This window comes from Mus caroli, unplaced genomic scaffold, assembly GCF_978045245.1.
Source record: "Mus caroli unplaced genomic scaffold, Mus_caroli_1 scaffold_16, whole genome shotgun sequence".
Classification (NCBI taxonomy): Eukaryota; Metazoa; Chordata; class Mammalia; order Rodentia; family Muridae; genus Mus; species Mus caroli.
In genome coordinates this window covers 1,858,569-1,879,788 of record NW_028227271.1, presented here as the reverse complement: position 1 = coordinate 1,879,788, position 21,220 = coordinate 1,858,569, and the positions used below count along the sequence as shown (strand labels likewise).

Here is a 21,220-nt window from a genome sequence, read left to right as displayed (position 1 = left end):
AGCTAGGACATAGCCAAGGTGCAGTAACCAGGTATTGGTATTCCCGAGCTCCCTTGACCACAGCAGGCTTTCTATGCTTTTCCTTTAGCTTCCCACTCCTCTCTCCATGGGACAAGAGACTTGGAAATTAAGTATAACCTAATTCAGCAGACATTTACTGAGCATCTTATATACCCAGACACTGGCAGGTGCCAAAAATAAAGGGGTCACCGTCCTTGAGCCTTGAACTTGCTGTGTAGCTCAGATGAACTTAAATTTCTTTCTTTTTTTTTTTAAGATTTATATATTTATTATATGTAAGTATACTGTAGCTGTCCTCAGATACTCCAGAAGAGGGCATCAGATTTCGTTACGGAGGATGGTTGTGAGCCACCATGTGGTTGCTGGGATTTGAACTCAGGACCTTCGGAAGAGCAGTCGGCACTCTTAACCACTGAGCCATCTCGCCAGCCCTGAACTTAAATTTCTGATCCTGAACGCAGAATTACAGACATGCAGCACTTGTTTATGCTCTGCTAGAGACCAGAAGGAATCCAAGGCTTTATACATTCCAACTGAGGAGGCTCTGTGTGTCAGGGTAGGTATGAATATATTGAGGACAAGTTGGGCATGGTGAGGCATGAGTTGCCTGTAAGTTCAGTGCTTGGGAGACAGAAGTGGGAGGAACAGGAAATGAAGGTCACGCTTGCCTGTGAGGTGAGTTGGAGGCCAGCCTGGAATACCAGAGACCATGTCTTAAAAAACAAAACAAGCCAGGCAGTGGTGGTGCACGCCTTTAATCCCAGCACTTGGGAAGCAGAGGCAGGCAGATTTCTGAGTTCAAGGCCAGCTTGGTCTACAAGGTGAGTTCCAGGACAGCCAGGGCTATACAGAGAAACCCTGTCTCAAAAAAACCAAACCAAACACAACAAAAACAAAACAACAACAACAAAACAGCAAAGGATGCTGGAGAGACAGCTCAGTGGTCAAGAGTACCAGCTGCTCTCCCAAGGGACCCAACACTGAGGTTAGCAGGTCACAATTGCCTACAACCCTAGCTCTAGAGGATCACTAGAGGATCCAACACCCTTTTCTGGCCTTTGGGAGCACCCACAGACATGTTTGAGACATTTACACACACACACACACACACACACACACACACACACACACACACATACACACACGAGTGTTTAAAATGTCAATAAAAAACAAAACAGGGAGCCAGGTGGTGGTGGTGCATGCCTTTAATCCCAGCACTTGGGAGGCAGAGGCAGGCAAATTTCTGAGTTCGAGGCCAGCCTGGTCTACAAAGTGAGTTCCAGGACAGCCAGGGCTACACAGAGAAACCCTGTCTCAAAAAAACAAAAAACAAAAACAAAACAGGGGGCTGGAGAGATGGCTCAGTGGTTAAGAGCTCTGACTGCTCTTCCAGAGGTCTTGAGTTCAATTCCCAGCATCGACATGGTGGCTCACAGCCATCTGTAATGGGATCTGCTGCTGAGATGACTCAGTGGGTGAAGATGCTTCCTGTCAGCCTGAGCAACCTTAGTTCTACCCTGACCTGAGTGGTAGAAGGAGAGAACTAACCAGCTACCTGACCCTTGTAATAACTATAAACAAGGACTTTCCTTTATTATTGTTTGTTTTGGTGTATGATGGTTTGTTTATGTGTGGGGTATATGACTATATGACAGTCTGCTTATGTGTAGAGTCTTGCATATGCATGTGTGTGTGCAAGTGTATATATGTATGTGTATGTATAAATGTATACATGTATGTGTGTATACAAGTGTATATCTGTGTGTGCGTATGTGTGTGCATGCGTGTGTGTTTGTGTAGGTGCGTGTGCATGTGCATTTGTGTGTGTGTGCCTTAGGTGGTGTTCATCAGGATTAATTTTTTTCATGTTTTTTGTTTGTTTCCTTTCTAAAGATTTCATTTGTTTTTGAGTTATGTGTAAGAGTGTTTTCCTGCACTTACATAAGTGTACTACATTCATGCACTGCCCTCAGAGGCCAGAAGGGGGAATCTGATCCCCTGAAACCAGAGTCCAGACAGCTGTCTTCTATCATGTGGGACTCAGGAACTGAACCCACAGCCTTTGCAAAAGCAGCAGATGCTCTCAGCTTCCGAGCCATCATCACTCCAGAACCATTCTGTCCTGGCTTTGTTTGTTTTGTTTTCTGAGACAGGGTTTCTCTGTGTCCTTCTGGCTATCCTGGAACTCACTCGTAGACCAGGCTGGCCACGAACTCAGAGATTTGCCTGCCTCTGCCTCCTAAGAGCTGGAATTAAAGGTGTGAGCCACCACCCAGCTTCCATTCTGTGTTTTTAAGACAGAGTCTCTCAGTGGCTGAGAGCTCACCAAGTAGGCCAAGTTGGCTGGCCAGTGGACGCTAGAGACACACCTGTCTCTGCCTCCCCAGGGCTGGAGTCTTCAGCAAGCACCATCCCTGGGGATGGAGCCCAGGCCTTTAGGCTCATGGCTCTCACGGCTCACAGGGCAAATCTTTGACTGAGTGAGCTAGCATTTCAACCTTCCTTTTCCATTTGCTCTACTTTAGCACCTATATATGATTCCCTAAAATAATTAATTTTGGAGATGAAGAGATGGTTCAGTGGTTAAGAGCACTGACTGCTCTTCCAGAGGTCCTGAGTTCAATTCTCAGCAACCACATGGTAATGGGATCTGATGTCCTCTTCTGGTGTGTCTGAAGACAGTGACAATGTACTTACATATATACTTTATAGTAAATAAATATTTAAAACAAAACTTAATTTTGTCTTTTCCCCCCTACTGTGTGGTCCAGGCTACCCTCAAACTCATACTATCCTCAAAGGACGGCATCACATGGCATTACATTTGCAGTCTTCTCTCCATTTCCCTTGATTTTAGGCTTTTATAATAGAATGATATTGTGACTATTTTCTGTTGTGTTTTCTCAGTTTTCCTGTGAGAAGTGTCTATACAGAATTGTCTTTATTGTTGCATAACCCTGCATTCCTATGCCACAATTCACTCTCTCAAGTTGATTCAGTTTAGACCATCACAAACAACGTGTCTATGTATCATCTTTTTTGTTTGTTTTCTTTTTATACATATAGGTGGTTTGTCTGCATGTATGGGCATCATGTGTGTGTCTGGTGTCCACAGAGGCCAGAAGAGGGTGTCAGATCCCCCTGGGATGGGACTTACACACAGTTGTGGGACACTCAGTGAGTGCAAGGAACTGAATTCAGGTTCTCTGAGAGAACAACCAGTGCTCTTAACCTCTAAGCCGCCTACATTGAACATCAGTTTCTCGAGAAAACCAAACTGTATATTCAATTTCCTTTTTCTGTTGGTGTTGGTTTTAGTTTAGTTTTGTTTGACGCAGGGCCTTGGATATGTAGCCCAAACTGACACTTTTTTTTTTTTTTTTTTTTTGAGACAGGGTTTCTCTGTGTAGCCCTGGCTGTCCTGGCACTCACTTTGTAGACCAGGCTGGCCTCGAACTCAGCAATCTGCCTGCCTCTGCCTCCCGAGTGCTGGGACTAAAGGCGTGCGCCGCCACCACGCCCGGCCCAAACTGACTTTGAACAGGGACTGTGTGCTCCTGCCTCGGTTCCCTAGTGCTGAGGTTACAAGTTTGTATCATCATATCCTTCAGGTTCAGTTGTATCTGACAATGCTGTGTTGTTTACCAGACAGTTCTACTAGGCCAAGTGTGTAGGCTAGCCCCTATAATTCTAGAACTGGGGAGGTCAAAACAGGGGGTTCAAAAAGCTCAAGTCATTGGCTACATAATGAGTTTGAAGCTAGATAAGTTACTAAAGACCCTGTCTCAAAAAACAAAAACAAGCCGGGCGGTGGTGGCCCACGCCTTTAATCCCAGCACTCGGGAGGCAGAGGCAGGCAAATTTCTGAGTTAGAGGCCAGCCTGGTCTACAAAGTGAGGTCCAGGACAGCCAGGGCTATACAGAGAAACCCTGTCTCAAAGAAACAGAAAACAAAACAAAACAAAAAAGATAGAGAACAATAAGTTCTAACAGGGTCAAGAATAGCAACAAGAAGCCCCACAGGCTTTGTTACCTCTAACCATCTATTCTTTTTTTCTTGAATAAGATCCAAGTTCCCTCCACCTCAGGTGGTGGTGCACGCCTTTAATCCCCATACCTGGGAGGCAGAGGCAGGTGGATCTCTGAATTTCAGGCCAGCCTGGTCTACAGAATGAGCTCCAGGCCAGCCAGGGATACACAGAGAAACCCTGCCTTGAAAAACAAACATCCAAGTCCCTACCTTGGCTCACAAGCCCTGGTTGGTGGGGCCTCTACCTTAATCTCTGACCTCGTTATAATGAATCTTTTCTCTCTGTCTTCCCCCCCACCCCCCAGACAGGGTTTCTTTGTATAGTCCTGTATAGTCTGGAACTCACTTTGTAGACCAGACTGGCCTCGAACTCAGAAATCTGCCTGCCTCTGCCTCCTGAGTGCTGGGATTAAAGGCGTGAGCCATCATGCCGGGCCTGAAGGTATCTTTTGTTGTTAATATTGCAATCTCCAGTAGCCCAGGTCCTTCCCTTGCCTGTCTCCTTCTCCTCTACTTGTCACTTTGTTTCACCCACCCACTCCACAGCACACATAGGAAGGCCAGAGAACAGTTTGCAGGAATTGGGTCTCTCCTTCCACCATGTGGGCTTGGTGATCAGTGCCAGTTTGCCTGGCTTGCAGGCAAGAACATTCCTGGGTAAGCCATCTCTCCGGCTTCTCTTCCTTCTATTTACTTTTTGTAGATCTATTTGTTTTTATTTTATGAGTATGATGGTCTACTTGCACCACAGCCATGTCTAGTGCTCATATGGGTCAGAAGAGGGCATCAGATTCCCTAGTACTGGGGTTATAGATGGTTGTGAACACGTGAGTGCTGAGATCTAGACCCAGGCCCTTAAAAAGAGCAGCAAGTGCTTGTAACCCAAGTCTTCTGCCTGCTCCCTTTCTTTCTTTCTTTCTTTCTTTCTTTCTTTCTTTTTTTTTTTTAAGATTTATTTATTATTATATCTAAGTACACTGTAGCTGTCTTCAGATGCACCAGAAGAGGGCATCAGATCTCATTACAGATGGTTGTGAGCCACCATGTGATTGCTGGCCATGTGGTTGCTGGGATTTGAACTCAGGACCTTTGGAAGAGCAGTGGGTGCTCTTAACCACTGAACCATCTCTCCAGCACCCTGCTCCCCTTCTTTAATACGGTGCTGGGATCAAACCTGGAGGCTCCCTTTTTCCTTTTTAGATTTATTTGTTTTATTCTTTAAGATTTTTTTTTTCTCTGCTCGCTCCAGCCATATTTATTTCATATATGTGGATACACTACACATCTTCAGACACAGCAGAAGACAGCATTGGATGTGATTGCTGGGCATTAAACTCAGGACCTCTGGAAGAGCAATCAGCGCTCTTAACCACTGAGCCATCTCTCCAGCCCCTTTCTTTGATTCATTTACTTACTATGTATACAGAGTTCTGCCTGCCTGTATGCCCACACGGTAAAATCTCATTATATAGATGGCTGTGAGCTGCCATGTGGTTGCTGGGAATTGAACTCAGGACTTCTGGAAGAGCAATCAGCGAGCGCTCTTAACCACTGAGCCATCTCTCTAGCCCAGGTTCCCTTATTCTTTTTTTTTTTTTTTTTTAAGATTTATTTATTTATTATATGTAAGTACACTGTAGCTGTCCTCAGACACTCCAGAAGAGGGCACCAGATCTCGTTATGGATGGTTGTGAGCCACCATGTGGTTGCTGGGATTTGAACTCTGGACCTTTGGAAGAGCAGTCGGGTGCTCTTACCCACTGAGCCATCTCACCAGCCCCTAGGTTCCCTTATTCTTAACTTTGTTTTTCTCCTTACCTGGTTATTTGGGTTCATTCAGCCTCAGACAGCTCCTCACTTCTCCCAGGATTTGAAAACTTGCCCAGAATCCTTAAGGAGTATCCTAAGAACTGGGTGCTGTCTGGATTCCCCTCTCCAAACCACTTTTTATCTGATGATGAACATAGCCACTCAAGCTCTGAAATACTGACCTATCTGCCCATTGGGTTTCTGTCCCCACCCTCCTTACTTTAAAAGGGCCCTTTTTAAGAGAGGAAAGCCAGCTGTCTAGCTCGCCCCAGCAGCAAGCGCCTGATCCATAATAAACCAGCAAATAATAGTTGTCCAAGCCAGTTGTTGGTTTCCCATAGACAGCCAGGCACCCCCACACCCACACTGGGACTCACTCTCTCCAGAAACTCCCAGAACCCAGACACCCCAAGACTCCTATCATCTCCCAGCAACACCCCTGGTCTGCTTCTATTGCTGGTACTGCCTCACTGAGCCCCTCTGGGAGCTATTGGAGAACCTGAAGTCAGTTCTGGCCATCGGGGTTGGAGAGACTCAGGCAGGTATCAGGGACTAGAACTGCTAGAAGTACTTTAGGATTGAATAGAGGGAAGGAAGGAAGACTTCAGAAAGGTAAGACCAGTCTAAGACAGGAAAGGTATTCCAGGCAGAAGGAACTGTGAGAGTGACTGCTGACTGGAAGTTCGGGTCCTGATCTGGCGCAGGTAAAGGACTGTCAGCAGAAGGAAGGGTTGATGAATGTAATGACAGGCACATCTAGAAGAGACTGGCCAGGTGGGAAGGTCTGAGCTCCCTGCAGGATCAGCGAAGCTCAGAGTGTCTTAGGCTTAATCCAGCTCCGCCTCCTCCCACACACTCCCGCCCCCACAGTGTACCCTCCTGCTTCACCCATCCCTCCCTCCCACCCTGCCCCCAAAGCAGCCTGCTGCAGCCAAATGGACTTCTCTCTGGGCCTTCGATTGGGGCCTCGGAATAAGAAGGCTACCTACCAGGAGCCCCCTCTGTCCTCTGGGCGTGGACCTCCAGCTACCTCTCCCTGCTTGCCCTGTCCCCCTTCTGCCTGTGCCTGTCCCTGTCCCAGCTGCCCCCCTCCCCCATGTTCCTGCACTGCTTGTCTCTCAGACGCCGTCGCTGCTACCTGCCCTTCCTGTCCAGGCCTCCCCGGCCCACCCTGCACGTGTTCTTGCCCTCCTTGCCCTGCGTGTCCTCCCTCAATGTGTCCGCATACCTACTGCGTCCTCTGCTCGGGTCCATCTATGACCTACTGTCGCCCCTCGCCTTGCCCCATTTACTCTTGTCACGGGAGCCAAACTACCTGTCGGAGCTCCCACTTGGGCTGCAGTAGCGGCTGCAGCTGCAGCCGTGGTGTTGCATGGGGACCTCGGGACTCCACGGGCTACTGCGGTGTCTGCTTCAGGAGTCAGAAGAGGGCTTCTCGAGGGCTCTGTCAGATAATCTAGGCTGAGAGATGTGTCCCACAAAAGGTGGCTCAACTGGCCAGGTAGTTACTTCCTCAGACAAAGGCTCTGAGCAGAGCCAGGATGGAATCAGGCAGACCCCTGACTGAAGGGGACAGGGAACCGCTCCTTGGACATTTGATTTTGGGTGTCATCCTCCTGGTTCCAAAACCTGCTCCTGCAAAAGTGTCTTCAGAGCCTTGCTTGCAGTCCTTTAAAGGTAAGGGCGTTCATGATTCCTTCCTCCCCACTCAGCCTCCAGTGGAGACCTTTGCTTGTCTCCTCTTGCAGTACACAAGGGTATGACAGGTTCCTTTTCTAGAGGATGGGGGTGGGGGCGGGGGTGGGAAAGCACTCTGTTCAGAAGTCATTTCTGACCCTGAACCTCCATCTTTACCCCCCCCCCCCGATTGTCTCTGGCTCCTAATCTCTTATGGTAAGATAGTCAGAGCAGCCCTTGGACTAGAAGAGATGTCTGAGCAGAGGGCTCTTGGTTTCTCCCTCCCCTGGGATGGCTTTGACATCCTTCCTGGTCTTTTGTGTCCATCCAGGAACTTTCTGCCCACCCGGATGTGGATGTTTTGTGTTGGAAATTTCTAAGCACTCACTTAGCCTCATGACCTCAATCTCGCAGCAGTAATCATGTCCCTGTCTGAGACAGCCATGTTCTTCTGTCTTGAGGAAGAGAGGAGCTGGGGACCCTCCCCTCAGGCTCTCAAGGGTCCTACCCACACACACAAGGGTGGTTGTAAGTTCCCTGTTAGGGTGGAGGGGAGAGATTCAAAAATCCACCCAGTGAGGTAGCTTTTTGTTTTTTGTTATTTTTGTTTTGCTTTGTTTTGTTTTTTATTTTCTTCTGGAGCTGAGGACAGAACCAGGACAGAACTTTCTGCTTGCTAGGCAAGAACTCTTATCACTGGGCTGGGGAGATGGCTCAGTGGTTGAGAGCACTTCCAGAGGTCCTCTGAGTTCAATTCCCAACAACCACATAGTGCCTCACAACCATCTGTAATGGAATCTGATGCCCTTTCCTGGTGTGTCTGAAGACAGCTACAGTGTACATAAAATAAATAAATCTTAAAAACAAAACAAAACCTCTACCACTGAGCTAAATCCTCAACCCTGAGATAGAGTTTTATATAGCCTTGTGTATAGCCAAGTTTAGTCTTAAATTCCTGTTCTTCCTGCTCCTATTTCTCAAGGGTTGGGAACACAAGTAGGTACCATCACACCTAACTCTCCCTTGGTCTTTTAATTTACTACTTTCCTCAATTCCTCCCCCTTTTCTTCATCGTTACAGTTTATTTACTTTGTGTGGGGGTGTGGGCACTGGCCTGCCACAGCTCACCAGTGGAAGCCAGATGATAACTTCTGGGAGTCATGGTTCTCCTTCCACCATGTAGGACACAGGAATTAAATTTAGATCCTCTGGCTTGGTAGCAGGTACTGTGCCATCTTGCCAGGCCCAGTCTGTTTTTTTCTCCTTCTGGGTTTCTTTTTCTTTTTGTTTCATTCATTCTTTTCTTTTTCTCCTTTTGTTTGTCTTGTTTTGCTTTTTCTTTTTGACAGACTCTTACTCCAGGCTGGCCTTAAACTCTGTCTTCTTCCACCACAGCCTCCCCAGTGCTGGGAGTGTTAGATGTGTACCATGGTGCCTCTGTGATTCATGGAGAACTTTACAGTGGAGGAATCATGATGCCATCACCTGAGTCCACTGATGAAGCTTAGCATCTATAAATGTGACAGAGCTGCGCACAGACACCCTTTGCCTGCTGTCATTGATGCAGTCTGAAGCATCCAACACTGCCTAGAAAACATGCTGGCCAAAGAAACAAACAAGCCTGTCAACATGAATTAAATCAAACTCCCAGTGCTGTTTTGTGTGTGTGTGTGTGTTCTTGAGTGTGGCACGTGCACATCCTGTGTGTGTGTGTGCAAGTGTTCATGGAGATCAATCCTCAGAGCATGGTCTACCTTGATTTTTAGATTTATTTATTTATTATATGTAAGTACACTGTCACTGTCTTCAGACACATCAGAAGAGGGCATCGGATCCCCTTACAGATGGTTGTAAGATCTGTGGGATTTGAACTCAGGACCTCCGGAAGAGCAGTCAGTGCTCTTAACTGCTGAGCCATCTCGTCAGCCCGGTTTTTACTTTTTTATTTATTTGTTTATTTATTTATAACATAATCTCTCACTAGGTCCTGTCTCTGCATCCTCGGCTCTGAAATTACACTCTTGCCACTATCGATGCCCACAGTTTTAATCCGGGTTCTGAGGGTTAAACTCATATCGAGTTTGTATGCCAAGCAAGTGCTTTACTTCCTCAAGTAACTCCTCAATCCCTTATTTGATGACAGATGCAGGAGATGGAGAAGCATAAATGACACGAGGAAGTAAGTGGACTCCGGTAAACTGTGGGCGATGTTCAAGAGAATCTGACCCAGTTACCTAAATAAGTCATTGGCTGTGGGGAAAAAGAGAAGGAGCTCAAAGCACAGATACAGAGCTGAGAATATGCTTCAGTGGCAGAGCCCATATGTAGGGCCATAAAGCCCCCTACACATAGGGTGTGAGGGTGTGGATGACCACATGGAATGTATGGATCTCTTTCGTTCAAGACTTGGGGATGCGAACCATAAAGATGTCTTAGAAGTCGAGAACATTTAACTGTAGACTGGGTTGTAGTTTTTCTTTATGAGACAGGATCTGATTATACAGTCCTGGATGGTCTGGAACTTGCTATATGGATCTAGCTGGTCTTGGATCACTCACAGTGATCCACCTGCCTCTGCCTTTTCAGTGCTAAGGTTAAATGTGTCATCATTCCCAGCTTGTGTCCTATAGTTTTAAATTTTACTCTGGGGTTGTTAGTGAACTAGCTTACTTGGTTTTAAAATGTCTCAGTGCGGAGGGCAGAAGTGGGAGCGGCAGACTGTATCATTGTTGGATTAAATGTGAACGGGATCGTGAACATTTTAGTAATAAAATACTTAATGAAACTCCTCTGGTAAGGCTGGTTCCTAGCAACACTCCTCACGTCTCCCTGAAAGCTAAGACTTCCTCATGGCTTCTTTTTTTTTTTTTTTTTTTTTGTTTTGTTTTTGTTTGTTTTTTTTTCTTTTTTTTTAATTTTTAATATTTTTTATTACATATTTTCCTCAATTACATTTCTAATGCTATCCCAAAAGTCCCCCATAGCGCCCCCCACTTCCCTACCCACCCATTCCCATTCTTTTGGCCCTGGCATTCCCCTATATTGGGGCATATAAAGTTTGCAAGTCCAATGGGCCTCTCTTTCCAGTGATGGCCGAATAGGCCATCTTTCGATACTTATGCAGCTAGAGACAAGAGCTCCGGGGTACTGGTTAGTTCATAATGTTGTTCCAACTATAGGGTTGCAGATCCCTTTAGCTCCTTGGGTACTTTCTCTAGCTTCCCTCATGGCTTCTTATACACAGATCCTAGCTACTGGAAGATTGCCTTGGAGACAGACTGAATGGACAGGCCCCTCTAGTCACCTGCTAGCAAACTTCCCAACAAGATCTTTCCCAGTTGTACCTCAGAGTCCAAGGGGTCATAGCAACCTTAAGAGTATACGTATTTTGAGCAGATCCTAAAATAATACAAAATAATACAGGGGTTGGAGGGATTGTACAATGGGTAAAGTGGATACTGCTCTCATAGAGAGCCCACATTCGGTTACCTGCATCCCCAGGACAGCTCACAACCTCTGGAACCCAGATTCTGCATGTTTTAATGCCCTCTTCTGGCCTCTGAGGGAACTGAGAGCACATGGGTATATAAAGTCAAAATAAAGAAGTCTTTGGAGTTCTGTTGTTGCTTTGGGTTATTTTGTTGTTGTTGTTTGAGACAGGGTTTCTCGGTATGGCCCTGTCTGTCCTGGGACTCACTCTGCAGACCAGGCTGACCTCAAATTCATGAAGATCTGCCTGCCTCTGCCTCCTGGGATTAAAGGCATGTGCCGCCATTGCCTGGCTTCTCCAAGGTTTGTTTGTTTTGTTTTAAGATTTATTTATTACTTATTTCATGTATGTGGGTACACTGTCACTGTCTCTAGACAGACCAGAAGAGGGTATCGGATCCCCATTATAGATGGTTGTGAGCTACCATGTGATTACTGAACTCAGGACCTCTAGAAGAGCAGTCAGTGCTCTAAACCGCTGAGCCATCTCTCCAGCCCTTCTCCAAGGTATTAAATAGACACACAAAATAATTCTACATTTACAAATAGATTATATGGGTACTACATCCATTTCATTTTCCCAGGAACTGTGCACAATGATTTTGTAGTCTTAATTTCTGCTTTATCCCTTACTGTGGAATGCTGGATAAACTTCTTCAACCCTGTGGGCTAATGGCACCTACCTTATGAATTATTTTAACAGTTAAATGCCATCCATAGCAGTTGGCCAAGATTTTTTTTTCACTGTTAGGGATCAAAGGCTGTCATTCATGGAAGGCTAATGTTCTATCAACGATCTACATAATCCATGGGTGAGATTATAAAAGACTTGTGTGGTTCCCGTGGGTGTGAAGTATGTCTAGGCTTCCAACAATGGTAGCTACTGTGCTCAATGTGGAGACATCCCTACAACCAAGCAAAAGGAATGATGTTTGTATTCTTGTTTTTTCTTTTCTTCTTCTTTTTAACAACCCTAACCCATTTGCCAAACCTTTATAAGAAACATGTAACTGATAATGGAAACTGTGGAGTTGATTTTAAGAAAGGAAAAGCTGGGTGGTGGAGGCTCACACCTTTAATCCCAACACCTGGGAGGCAGAGGCAGGTGGATCTCTGTGAGTTCAAGGCCAGCCTGGTCTACAGAGTGAGTTCCAGGACAGCCAGGGCTACACTGCGAAACCCTGTCTCAAAAACAAACAAACAAGAAAGAAAAAAAGGAAGAAAGAAACAGAAGGAAAGCTTGTGCAGACAAGTCAGTAGTTTAGAGGACCCAGGGTTAGTTCCCAGCTTTCACATGGTGGCTAACAACTGACTGTAACTCCAGTTACAGGGGATCTGATGCCCTCTTATGGCTTGCACAGGCACTGATCACATATAGTGTACAGACATATATGTAGGCAAAACATACACACAAAAATAAACAGCTGGACGTGGTGGCACACACCTTTAATCCCAGCACTTGGGAGGCAGAGGCAGGCAGATTTCTGAGTTCGAGGTCAGCCTGGTCTACAAAGTGAGTTCCAGGACAGCCAAGGCTACACGGAGAAACCCCGTCTCAAAAAACCAAACCTAAACAAACCAAACCAAACCAAACCAAACAAACAAACACTGAAAGAAAGAAATGGCAGGCATGATGATACCAGAAACAGAGAGGCTGAGACAAGAAGATGGAAGGTTCTAGTCCAGGCTGGGCTACAGAGGGATACCCTGTTTATAGTTAATTAACATTAATATTATCATTATGTTTTTATTATATATTTATTGTATATATACATAAATATATACACACATATATACATGCAAATAAATATAAACAAATATATAAACACATATATAAATATATATGCATATATAAATATATATAACATATATATGTGTGTGTGTGTATATATATATATATATATATATATATATATATATATATGTCCTTCAGGCATCTGAACCAAGTAAATTGCCAGCCAAGATGGGGTCTTCCTATGTGGTACAACCACACAGGGCTGGAGAGATGTCTCAGAGGTCAAGAACACTTACTTTTCTCATTTACAGGGAATATAGGTTTTGTTCCCAGCACCCACATCAGGTAACTTGTTACTAACTGCCACGCTAGTTCTAGGCAATCTGAAGCCTCTGGCTTCCAAAGGCACCTGCACACAAGTGGTGCACATAAACTTATGAAGTGTTACACACATTCACATAAAAAAAAATCCAAACAACAACACATATATATATGTGTATATATATATATATATACACATATATATATATATCAGATTATATCAGATTATATCAGGAATTACCTAATCTCTCTCTCTCCCTCCACATATATATATATATATATATATATATATATATATATATACACATACATACATATATACATACATAGATATACACACAGATTAGGTAAATAATAATTATCTGATAAATGATAACTTAATATGAATCAGGACTTTCTAAAATAATTTACATGGATTAAATTATAAATTTGGGCTGGAGAGGTGGCTCAGTGGTTAAGAGCACTGACTGCTCTTCCAGAAGTCCTGAGTTCAATTCCCAGCAACCACATGATGGCTCATGACCATCTGCAATGGGATCTGATGCCCTCTTCTGGTGTGTGTCTGAAGAGAGTGACAGTATTACTCACAAACATAAAAAATAAATAAACAAACCTTTAAATTATAAATTCATTCATCTGTGAATAATTATAGAGTACTTATCCATCATTAATGGCTGCTTTAAATATTGAGAATATAGGTGGAGAAACAAATAGGAATCTCCAGGGAGAAGTAACAAATGAGCAAATAGGAAATTCAGCCCACCAGATGGTGTTAGGTGCTATGGAGAAAACACAGCTAACAGGGAAAGACAGAAGGAAGGAGAGCAAGCCACTAAGCCTGGTGGTGGTGAGTCTCTGAAAGCCAAGTACTTGGGAGGTGGAGGCATGAAGGTCAGGTGTTCAAGGTTAATTTTGGCTACATACTGTGTTGAAGACCAGACTGGTCACACAAGACCTAGTCTATAAAAAATAAATACCCCCCCAAAAGGGGACTAGAGATGTGGGCCAGTTGATAAAGTTCTCATCTAGCACATACAAGGCTCATCACTCAGGCTCCTAAGACCGAAAATCAAATCAGGCTACAAACTTTAAGCCTGCAGATTCATGAGACCCCATCGCCCCAGACAAAGCAGCACCAGGGTTTTGATCCTTAGCACACAGGTCTTTTCTTTTCACAGTTGTCTGTAATTCCAGTGTCAGGTGATGTGACATCTGTGGACACTTGGCACTCACATGATGTACAGACCCATACGAAGGCAAAACAGTTACATATATAAAATAAATAAATCTAAAAAAAAATTGAGCCGGGCATGGTGGCGCACACACCTTTAATCCTAGCACTCGGGAGGCAGAGGCAGGCGGATTTCTGAGTTCGAGGCCAGCCTGGTCTACAAAGTGAGTTCCAGGATAGCCAGGGATACACAGAGAAACCTTGTCTCGAAAAACCAAAAAATAAAAATTAAAAAAAAAAAATTGGGGCTGGTGAGATGGCTCAGTGGGTAAGAGCACCCGACTGCTCTTCCGAAGGTCCAGAGTTCAAATCCCAGCAACCACATGGTGGCTCACAACCATCCGTAACGAGATCTGGTGCCCTCTTCTAGAGTGTCTGAAGACAGCTACAGTGTACTTACATATAATAAATAAATAAATCTTAAAAAAAAAAAAAATTGAGGGAACTCCTCCCCACCCCATCTTCCAAAAAAAATAATACCCTTTTTGTGAAAAAGAGGATGGCTAAAAAAGACTTCTTAGGGTCTTTGCTTGTTTTTTTTTTTTTTTGTTGTTTTTTTTTTAGATTTATTTCATATATGTGAGTACACTGTAGCTGTCTTCAGACACACCAGAAGAGGGCATCAGATCCCATGACAGAGGGTTGTGAGCCACCATGTGGTTGCTGGGAATTGAACTCAGGACCTCTGGAAGAGCAGTCAGTGCTCTTAACTGCTGAGCCACCTCTCCAGCCCTGCTTTTTTTTTTTTTTTTTTTTTAATGTATTAAAGACTTATTTTATTTAAAAGTTTATTTTATGTGCATGGGTGTGTGCCTAAGTGACTATACTCTCACTATTTTCATGCAGGTCTCAGAAGTCAGAAGAGGTCAGTTAGATCCCCGGGAGGAGCTGGAGCTACAAGCAATTGTGAAAACTACTCTGCATATTACTCTTCAAAGGCAGTAACAGGTGCTCTCCCACCCCTCTGCCTCTCCTCTGCAAGAACAGCAAGTGCTCTTAATCTGTTAATCATGGAGCATTTTCGCTAACATTTATTTATTTATTCATTTATTTATTTATTTAGACAGGGTCTCATTCTAGTCTAGGCCTGCAGCTCAATATAGCTCAAGTTGGTCTTAAATTCTCAGCAGTTCTCTTTCCTCAGCTTTCCAAGCGCAAGGACTACATGAGCCACCACACCATGAAAGAAAGGGAAGTCCTGGCCGGGCGGTAGTGGCGGCGCATGCTTTTAATCCCAGCACTTGGGATGCAGAGGCAGGTGGATTTCTGAGTTGGAGGCCAGCCTGGTCTACATAGTGAGTTCCAGGACAGCCAGGGCTACACAGAGATACCCTGTCTTGAAAAACCAAAAAAAAAAAAAAAAAGAAAGAAAAGAAAGAAAGGGTGGTCCTCTCTAATAACATGACATCTGGCGGTAAAGAAAGTAACTATCTTGGGGAGGAACTTTGCAGGAAGCAGTGTGCAAGGCCCAGGTGGGAGCCAGTGTAGACAGGAGCCCGCGTGGTAGCAGATGAAGTCATGGACATAGCAAAAAGTCTCTTACAGATGCATTTGCATGTCTTTAGAAAGATGTTGGATTCCATCCTTAGTGAAAAGGGAAGCCATTGCAGGGGTCTCAAGGACATAATATTGAATACTGAATTTAACATTCCAAGATAAAGCAGGCCCGGCGTGGTGGCACATGCCTTTAATCCCAGCACTTGGGAGGCAGAGACAGGTGGATTTCTGAGTTCGAGGCCAGCCTGGTCTAAAAAGTGAGTTCCAGGACAGCCAGGGCTATACAGAGAAACCCTGTCTCGAAAACAAAAAACAAAACAACAACAAAAACCAAGATAAAGCAGATCCTAGGTAGCAGGAGGTGGGAGTCGAGCTCCAGGGCTGAAGTTTTGTCACTGCTTCCGCAGTCGGACTCCGGCTTTACACCACACCGCCTCCCTCAGGTGTCTGGACAATACTGACTGCTGGCCCGGAGGTCAGGGGAGGTCCAAATCCTAGGGCAGCTCAATTTAGGGCAGCGGAGTTCATTAGCACGTGGTGTCCGCTGGCTCCGAGGGACTGCCGGCACCTTTCCTTCTCCTCGTGGAGGAAAACAGAAAATACACTTTCATTCCGGACGACCCCGCGGATATTGGCCAGCTGGAGGATCCTATGGTACCCGCCTGCCCAGGCGCCCAAGACAGCAGCGCGCTGCTCCAGCATCTCCGGCCCCACTGGCTCTTCCGCTCCAGGGCGGGGCGCCATGAGGGGGCGTGGCTTCCGTGCCGCGCCCCGTCACGTGACGGGGCTATCATGGCGGCGGCCACGAGCCAGCCCGGCTCCCGGAAGCAGGCTGTGAGGGGCGGGCGCGCTGCTGGAACCCGAGCGGAGCCGGAGCCAGTGCGGGGAGGGCGGCCCGGCGGCCTGGAGCCGGACGTGTCCGGAGCGTCCCGGCAGACCGGGGCAGCAGGTGAGATGGGGGCCGGGCGAGGCGCGAGCGGATGAGGGGACGCTCGGCTGAGGCTAGGGGGCGCAAGGGGGGGTCAGCCGTGACCCATAGCCGGGGAACCTGCGGTGCGCGCGCGTGACCGCGAAGCATTGGAGAGGCCGGCGCGGGCGGAAGGGATGCTCGGGAATAGATGTGGAGACACTGAGCTCCAAAACTGGCTTATCGGCGAGAATGGGAAGTACAAGAAGCCTGCAGAACCTATCATGGAGAAGGGCAGTAGCCCCTTTTGAACTTGCGGGACCGGGATTACTGAAAGGAGTCCCCTTTGCTGTACCAGGCAAGGGTGGAGCGAGTGCTCTGGACTCTCCCCACTGTCACCCTCCCCCGCCCCACTGAGTCCTAGGAGACAGCCACTCCTCCCACCCACCCAACTGGTCCCTCCAGTCTCAGATCTGGGGGAGAGAAATTGACAGTGCAGTTGGGTGGAGTTGCCTTCTGCTTAGACACCTAACTCCTCGACTGTGCTACCTGGATTATGGATGTGATGACCATCCTTCTCTCCCCAGGTCGTCCGGGGGCCCACCATGCTGGTGACTGCCTATTTGTCTTTTGTGGGCCTCCTGGCCTCCTGCCTGGGTCTGGAGCTGTCAAGATGCAGAGCCAGGCCCCCTGGAAGAGCTTGCAGCAACCCCTCCTTCCTTCAGTTTCAACTAGACTTCTATCAAGTCTACTTTCTGGCCCTGGCAGCGGACTGGCTCCAAGCTCCCTACCTGTATAAACTCTATCAGCATTACCACTTCCTGGAGGGTCAGATTGCAATCCTCTACGTCTGTGGTCTTGCCTCCACAGTCCTCTTTGGCCTAGTGGCCTCCTCCCTTGTGGACTGGCTGGGTCGTAAGAAGTCCTGTGTCCTCTTCTCCCTCACTTACTCTCTATGTTGCATAACCAAGCTCTCTCAGGACTACTTCGTGCTGCTGGTGGGCCGAGCACTCGGTGGGCTGTCCACGGCTCTCCTTTTCTCAGCCTTTGAGGCCTGGTACATCCACGAGCACGTGGAGAGGCATGACTTCCCCGCCGAGTGGATCCCAGCCACCTTTGCCCGAGCCGCCTTCTGGAACCACGTGCTGGCTGTGGCGGCTGGTGTGGCAGCGGAGGCCGTGGCTAGTTGGATAGGGCTGGGGCCGGTCGCACCCTTTGTGGCTGCCATCCCTCTTCTGGCTCTGACTGGGGCCTTGGCTCTACGAAACTGGGGAGAGAATTATGACCGCCAGCGTGCCTTCTCCAAGACCTGTGCTGGAGGCCTGCGCTGCCTGCTGTCTGACCGCCGGGTGTTGCTGTTGGGTGTCATACAAGCATTGTTCGAGAGTGTCATCTTCATCTTTGTCTTCCTCTGGACACCTGTGCTGGACCCACACGGGGCCCCGCTGGGCATTGTGTTCTCCAGCTTCATGGCTGCCAGCCTTCTGGGTTCTTCGCTATACCGCATCGCCACCTCCAAGAGGTACCACCTTCAGCCCATGCACCTGCTTTCCCTTGCTGTCCTCATTGTCGTCTTCTCTCTCTTCATGTTGACTTTCTCCACCAGCCCAGGCCAAGAAAATCCTGTGGAGTCCTTCATTGCCTTTTTACTTATTGAGTTGGCCTGCGGGCTCTACTTTCCCAGTATGAGCTTCCTGCGAAGGAAAGTGATCCCCGAGACGGAGCAGGCCGGGGTTCTCAATTGGTTCCGAGTGCCCCTGCATTTGCTGGCCTGTCTAGGGCTCCTCGTCCTCCACGACAGCGATCGGAAAACAGGCACCAGGAATATGTTTAGCATCTGCTCTGCCGTCATGGTGACGACTCTGCTGGCAGTGGCAGGACTCTTCACTGTGGTGAGACACGACGCTGAGTTGCGGGTGCCCTCACCCACCGGGGAGCCCTACGCCCCTGAACTTTGATCCTCCGGGACAAGGGGTCTGAGATGGGTTCTGGAACCCCACCCACCTACCCATGACTTGCTTTGTGACTCTGTCCTGCAGCCCCTCTTGCCAGTGCTCTGTATTGGGAAGGACATGGGGGTGACAGACTGGAAAGGTGCCAAAAGCTGACAGTGTACTCCCTTCTCCTTGCTGTGTAAAAATAAACACTTCTAATGGATTTGACTCACTTGTCCTCTCCTGTACCCACCTCAGTTGCTGGTGAGGGGGCAACTGGAGATTTTTGAGGTACAGGTGGGGTTCTGATGTCTTCAAGTCCAAATGTCTCCAGCTAAACTGAGGGCTGTGAAATGCCTGTCAACAGAACTGGGTGGGAAGATTCAGAGGTTCCTAAGTCCTTATTCTTGGCTAGGACAAGTACCCTCTCCAGTTCTCAAGCAAAATCCTCAGTTCACATGCAGGGGAAAGATGGACTCTTGAAGTTGAGGTTAGAGTCAGGACAATCATTACACGTGTTAAGATCTGACCTCTGGTCCTCATGATTATGCAGTAAGTGTTTTTAGCCACTGAGCCATCTCTCTACCTCAAAAAGGGAAAATGATCTTAAAGCATGTATCCAGTGCCCAATATACTTGGCCCTTGAACAAAGATCCCAGTGTTCTGGGCTGCTGCGGTGACTACCCCATGACGGTAAACGAAAGCTTTTCCTGTAGGAATAAGCTTGCTGTTCTGAGCATACATGCTTCTCTGCTTTCTGCTTTCGTGACCCAAATGCCCCATTTGTCCAGGGCCATCCGAACCTACTAGGTCCTGAGTTCCTTCAAGAAACATTAGCAAGCCGGGCAGTGGTGGCGCACACCTTTAATCCCAGTGCTCAGGAGGCAGAGGCAGGCGGATTTCTGAGTTCGAGGCCAGCCTGGTCTACAAAGTGAGTTCCAGGACAGCCAGGGCTATACAGAGAAACCCTGTCTCGAAAATAAATCCAAAAAAAAGCTGCCAAGAAGAGAGTGGTAAAGGGTGAGGGACTGAGACGTCTTGTCTGTACCTGATTCTTCCCCACCCAGCCTAGGTAAAAGCTAGCAAGTCATCGTGGCAGGAAACTATACCAGTTGGAACACCAGTTTTGTGGGCCCCTCCCTGCCTCGCCTCTGATCATATCTGTCTTTCCTCCTCCCAGCAGAATCCGGGCTTCTCTAAGAAGGATTGGGGTGCAGGACTGCAGGAGGACAGTGGCATAAGGGTGTGTCCTGGAGTATGCTTTCGATGGGCTTGGAGGACCCACCTGTTCTGGAAGGAATTCACTACCTTTCCTTGGGTCTCAGAAGAATTCAGGATGTTCCAGGTCCTCTACTAGCCTGTGTGGAGAGAGAGTGTAAACTGGGGGAGGAGTTTCTGCACCAGGGTACAAGTGTGCACTCAGCAGAAGGCAGTGTCTCCCCACCCAGGCTGTGGAAGTTGAGGATAAGTACAAAAACAGGTATCATTTTTCCCTCCATTATCTCAAGGCTAAACAAAACAAAGTCTGTTGCAATCATTCAACTTCCTTTTTCTACCACATTGAGAAGGAGATGCATTTTATAGTTATCTGTAGACATTCAGTCTTTTCCTATCATGTAATCTCTTTTCACTTGAGCCTCCCACTTGTGTACAACAAGCTGATGCCTAGAGCATGCCTGGAGAAGAAACAGCCTCCCTCTCATCCACCTAGTCAGGGATCACCCATGCAGAAGCCTATTAGATGGGAGTCTAGAGCCTAGTTAATGATTTGGCTTTGTTGTTGTTGGTTTCTGTTTTTTGTTCTTGTTTTGTTTTTAAGATTTATTTATTTATTTTATGTATATGAGTACACTGTAGCTGTATGAATGGTTGTGAGCCATCATGTGATTGCTGGGATTTGAACTCAGGACCTTTGGAAGAGTAGTCAGTGCTCTTAATCGCTGAGCCATCTCTCCAGCCCCTAGTTTCTGTTTCTTAAGACAGGGTCTCACTGTGTAGTTTTGTCTGGCCTTCAACTGACTTTGTAGAGAAGTCTGGCCATGAAGTCTCAGAGGCCTGTCTCCCTTGCCTACTGGAATTACAGATGTCCATGCCTAGCTAGTGACTTGTTTTATAGATGACAGTAGTATTTACCGCTGGAGCTATAATGGGGGGGGAGCTCATACTTTTAAATGATAAGGAAGTCGTGTAGAAGGGAAACTTACGAAGTTCCTTTAATTTTGTCCCTGATGAGCTTGTGTCAAAGGGTCAGATAAGAGTAGGGTGTATTCTTTCCTGTCAGACTCTGCCCAAAGCTCTGGAAGGAAGTTTAAGGACCCTGTCACTGTCAGCTTTTTATTTATTTATTTTTTAAGGCTGAAAGGAAAGTACATGTGAAAGGTTGTTAGTTGGCTTAAAACTGTGCAGCAAATGAATGGTAAACAGATGAAACCTGCCTTTTGCCAGGCTGTGACCCCCACCTGACACACAGTGCTTATGTCTTATGGTTTTTCACACACTTGTGGTTTAGTCTCTAGCGAGAGACAGACCAGGGTGAGAGCATTTAGACTGCAGTCTGATCCATCTATGG

At 46.8% G+C, this 21,220-nt stretch overlaps 2 protein-coding genes across 2 annotated transcripts; both read left to right on the top strand.

Annotated features, from left to right (window-relative positions):
* Nucleotides 1–6,795: 6,795 nt before the first annotated feature.
* LOC147000697 (uncharacterized) lies at nt 6,796–7,320 on the top strand. Its single transcript, XM_085832028.1, has one exon. The coding sequence runs from the start codon at nt 6,796–6,798 to the stop codon at nt 7,318–7,320; it is 525 nt and encodes a 174-aa protein (XP_085688154.1).
* A 9,273-nt stretch (nt 7,321–16,593) lies between these two features.
* On the top strand, nt 16,594–18,879 carry Slc61a1 (solute carrier family 61 member 1). The gene is made up of 2 exons (XM_021183255.2): nt 16,594–16,759; nt 17,305–18,879. The coding sequence occupies exon 2, from the start codon at nt 17,323–17,325 to the stop codon at nt 18,673–18,675; it is 1,353 nt and encodes a 450-aa protein (XP_021038914.1). The 5' UTR covers nt 16,594–16,759; nt 17,305–17,322; the 3' UTR covers nt 18,676–18,879.
* The last annotated feature ends 2,341 nt before the right edge of the window (nt 18,880–21,220 follow it).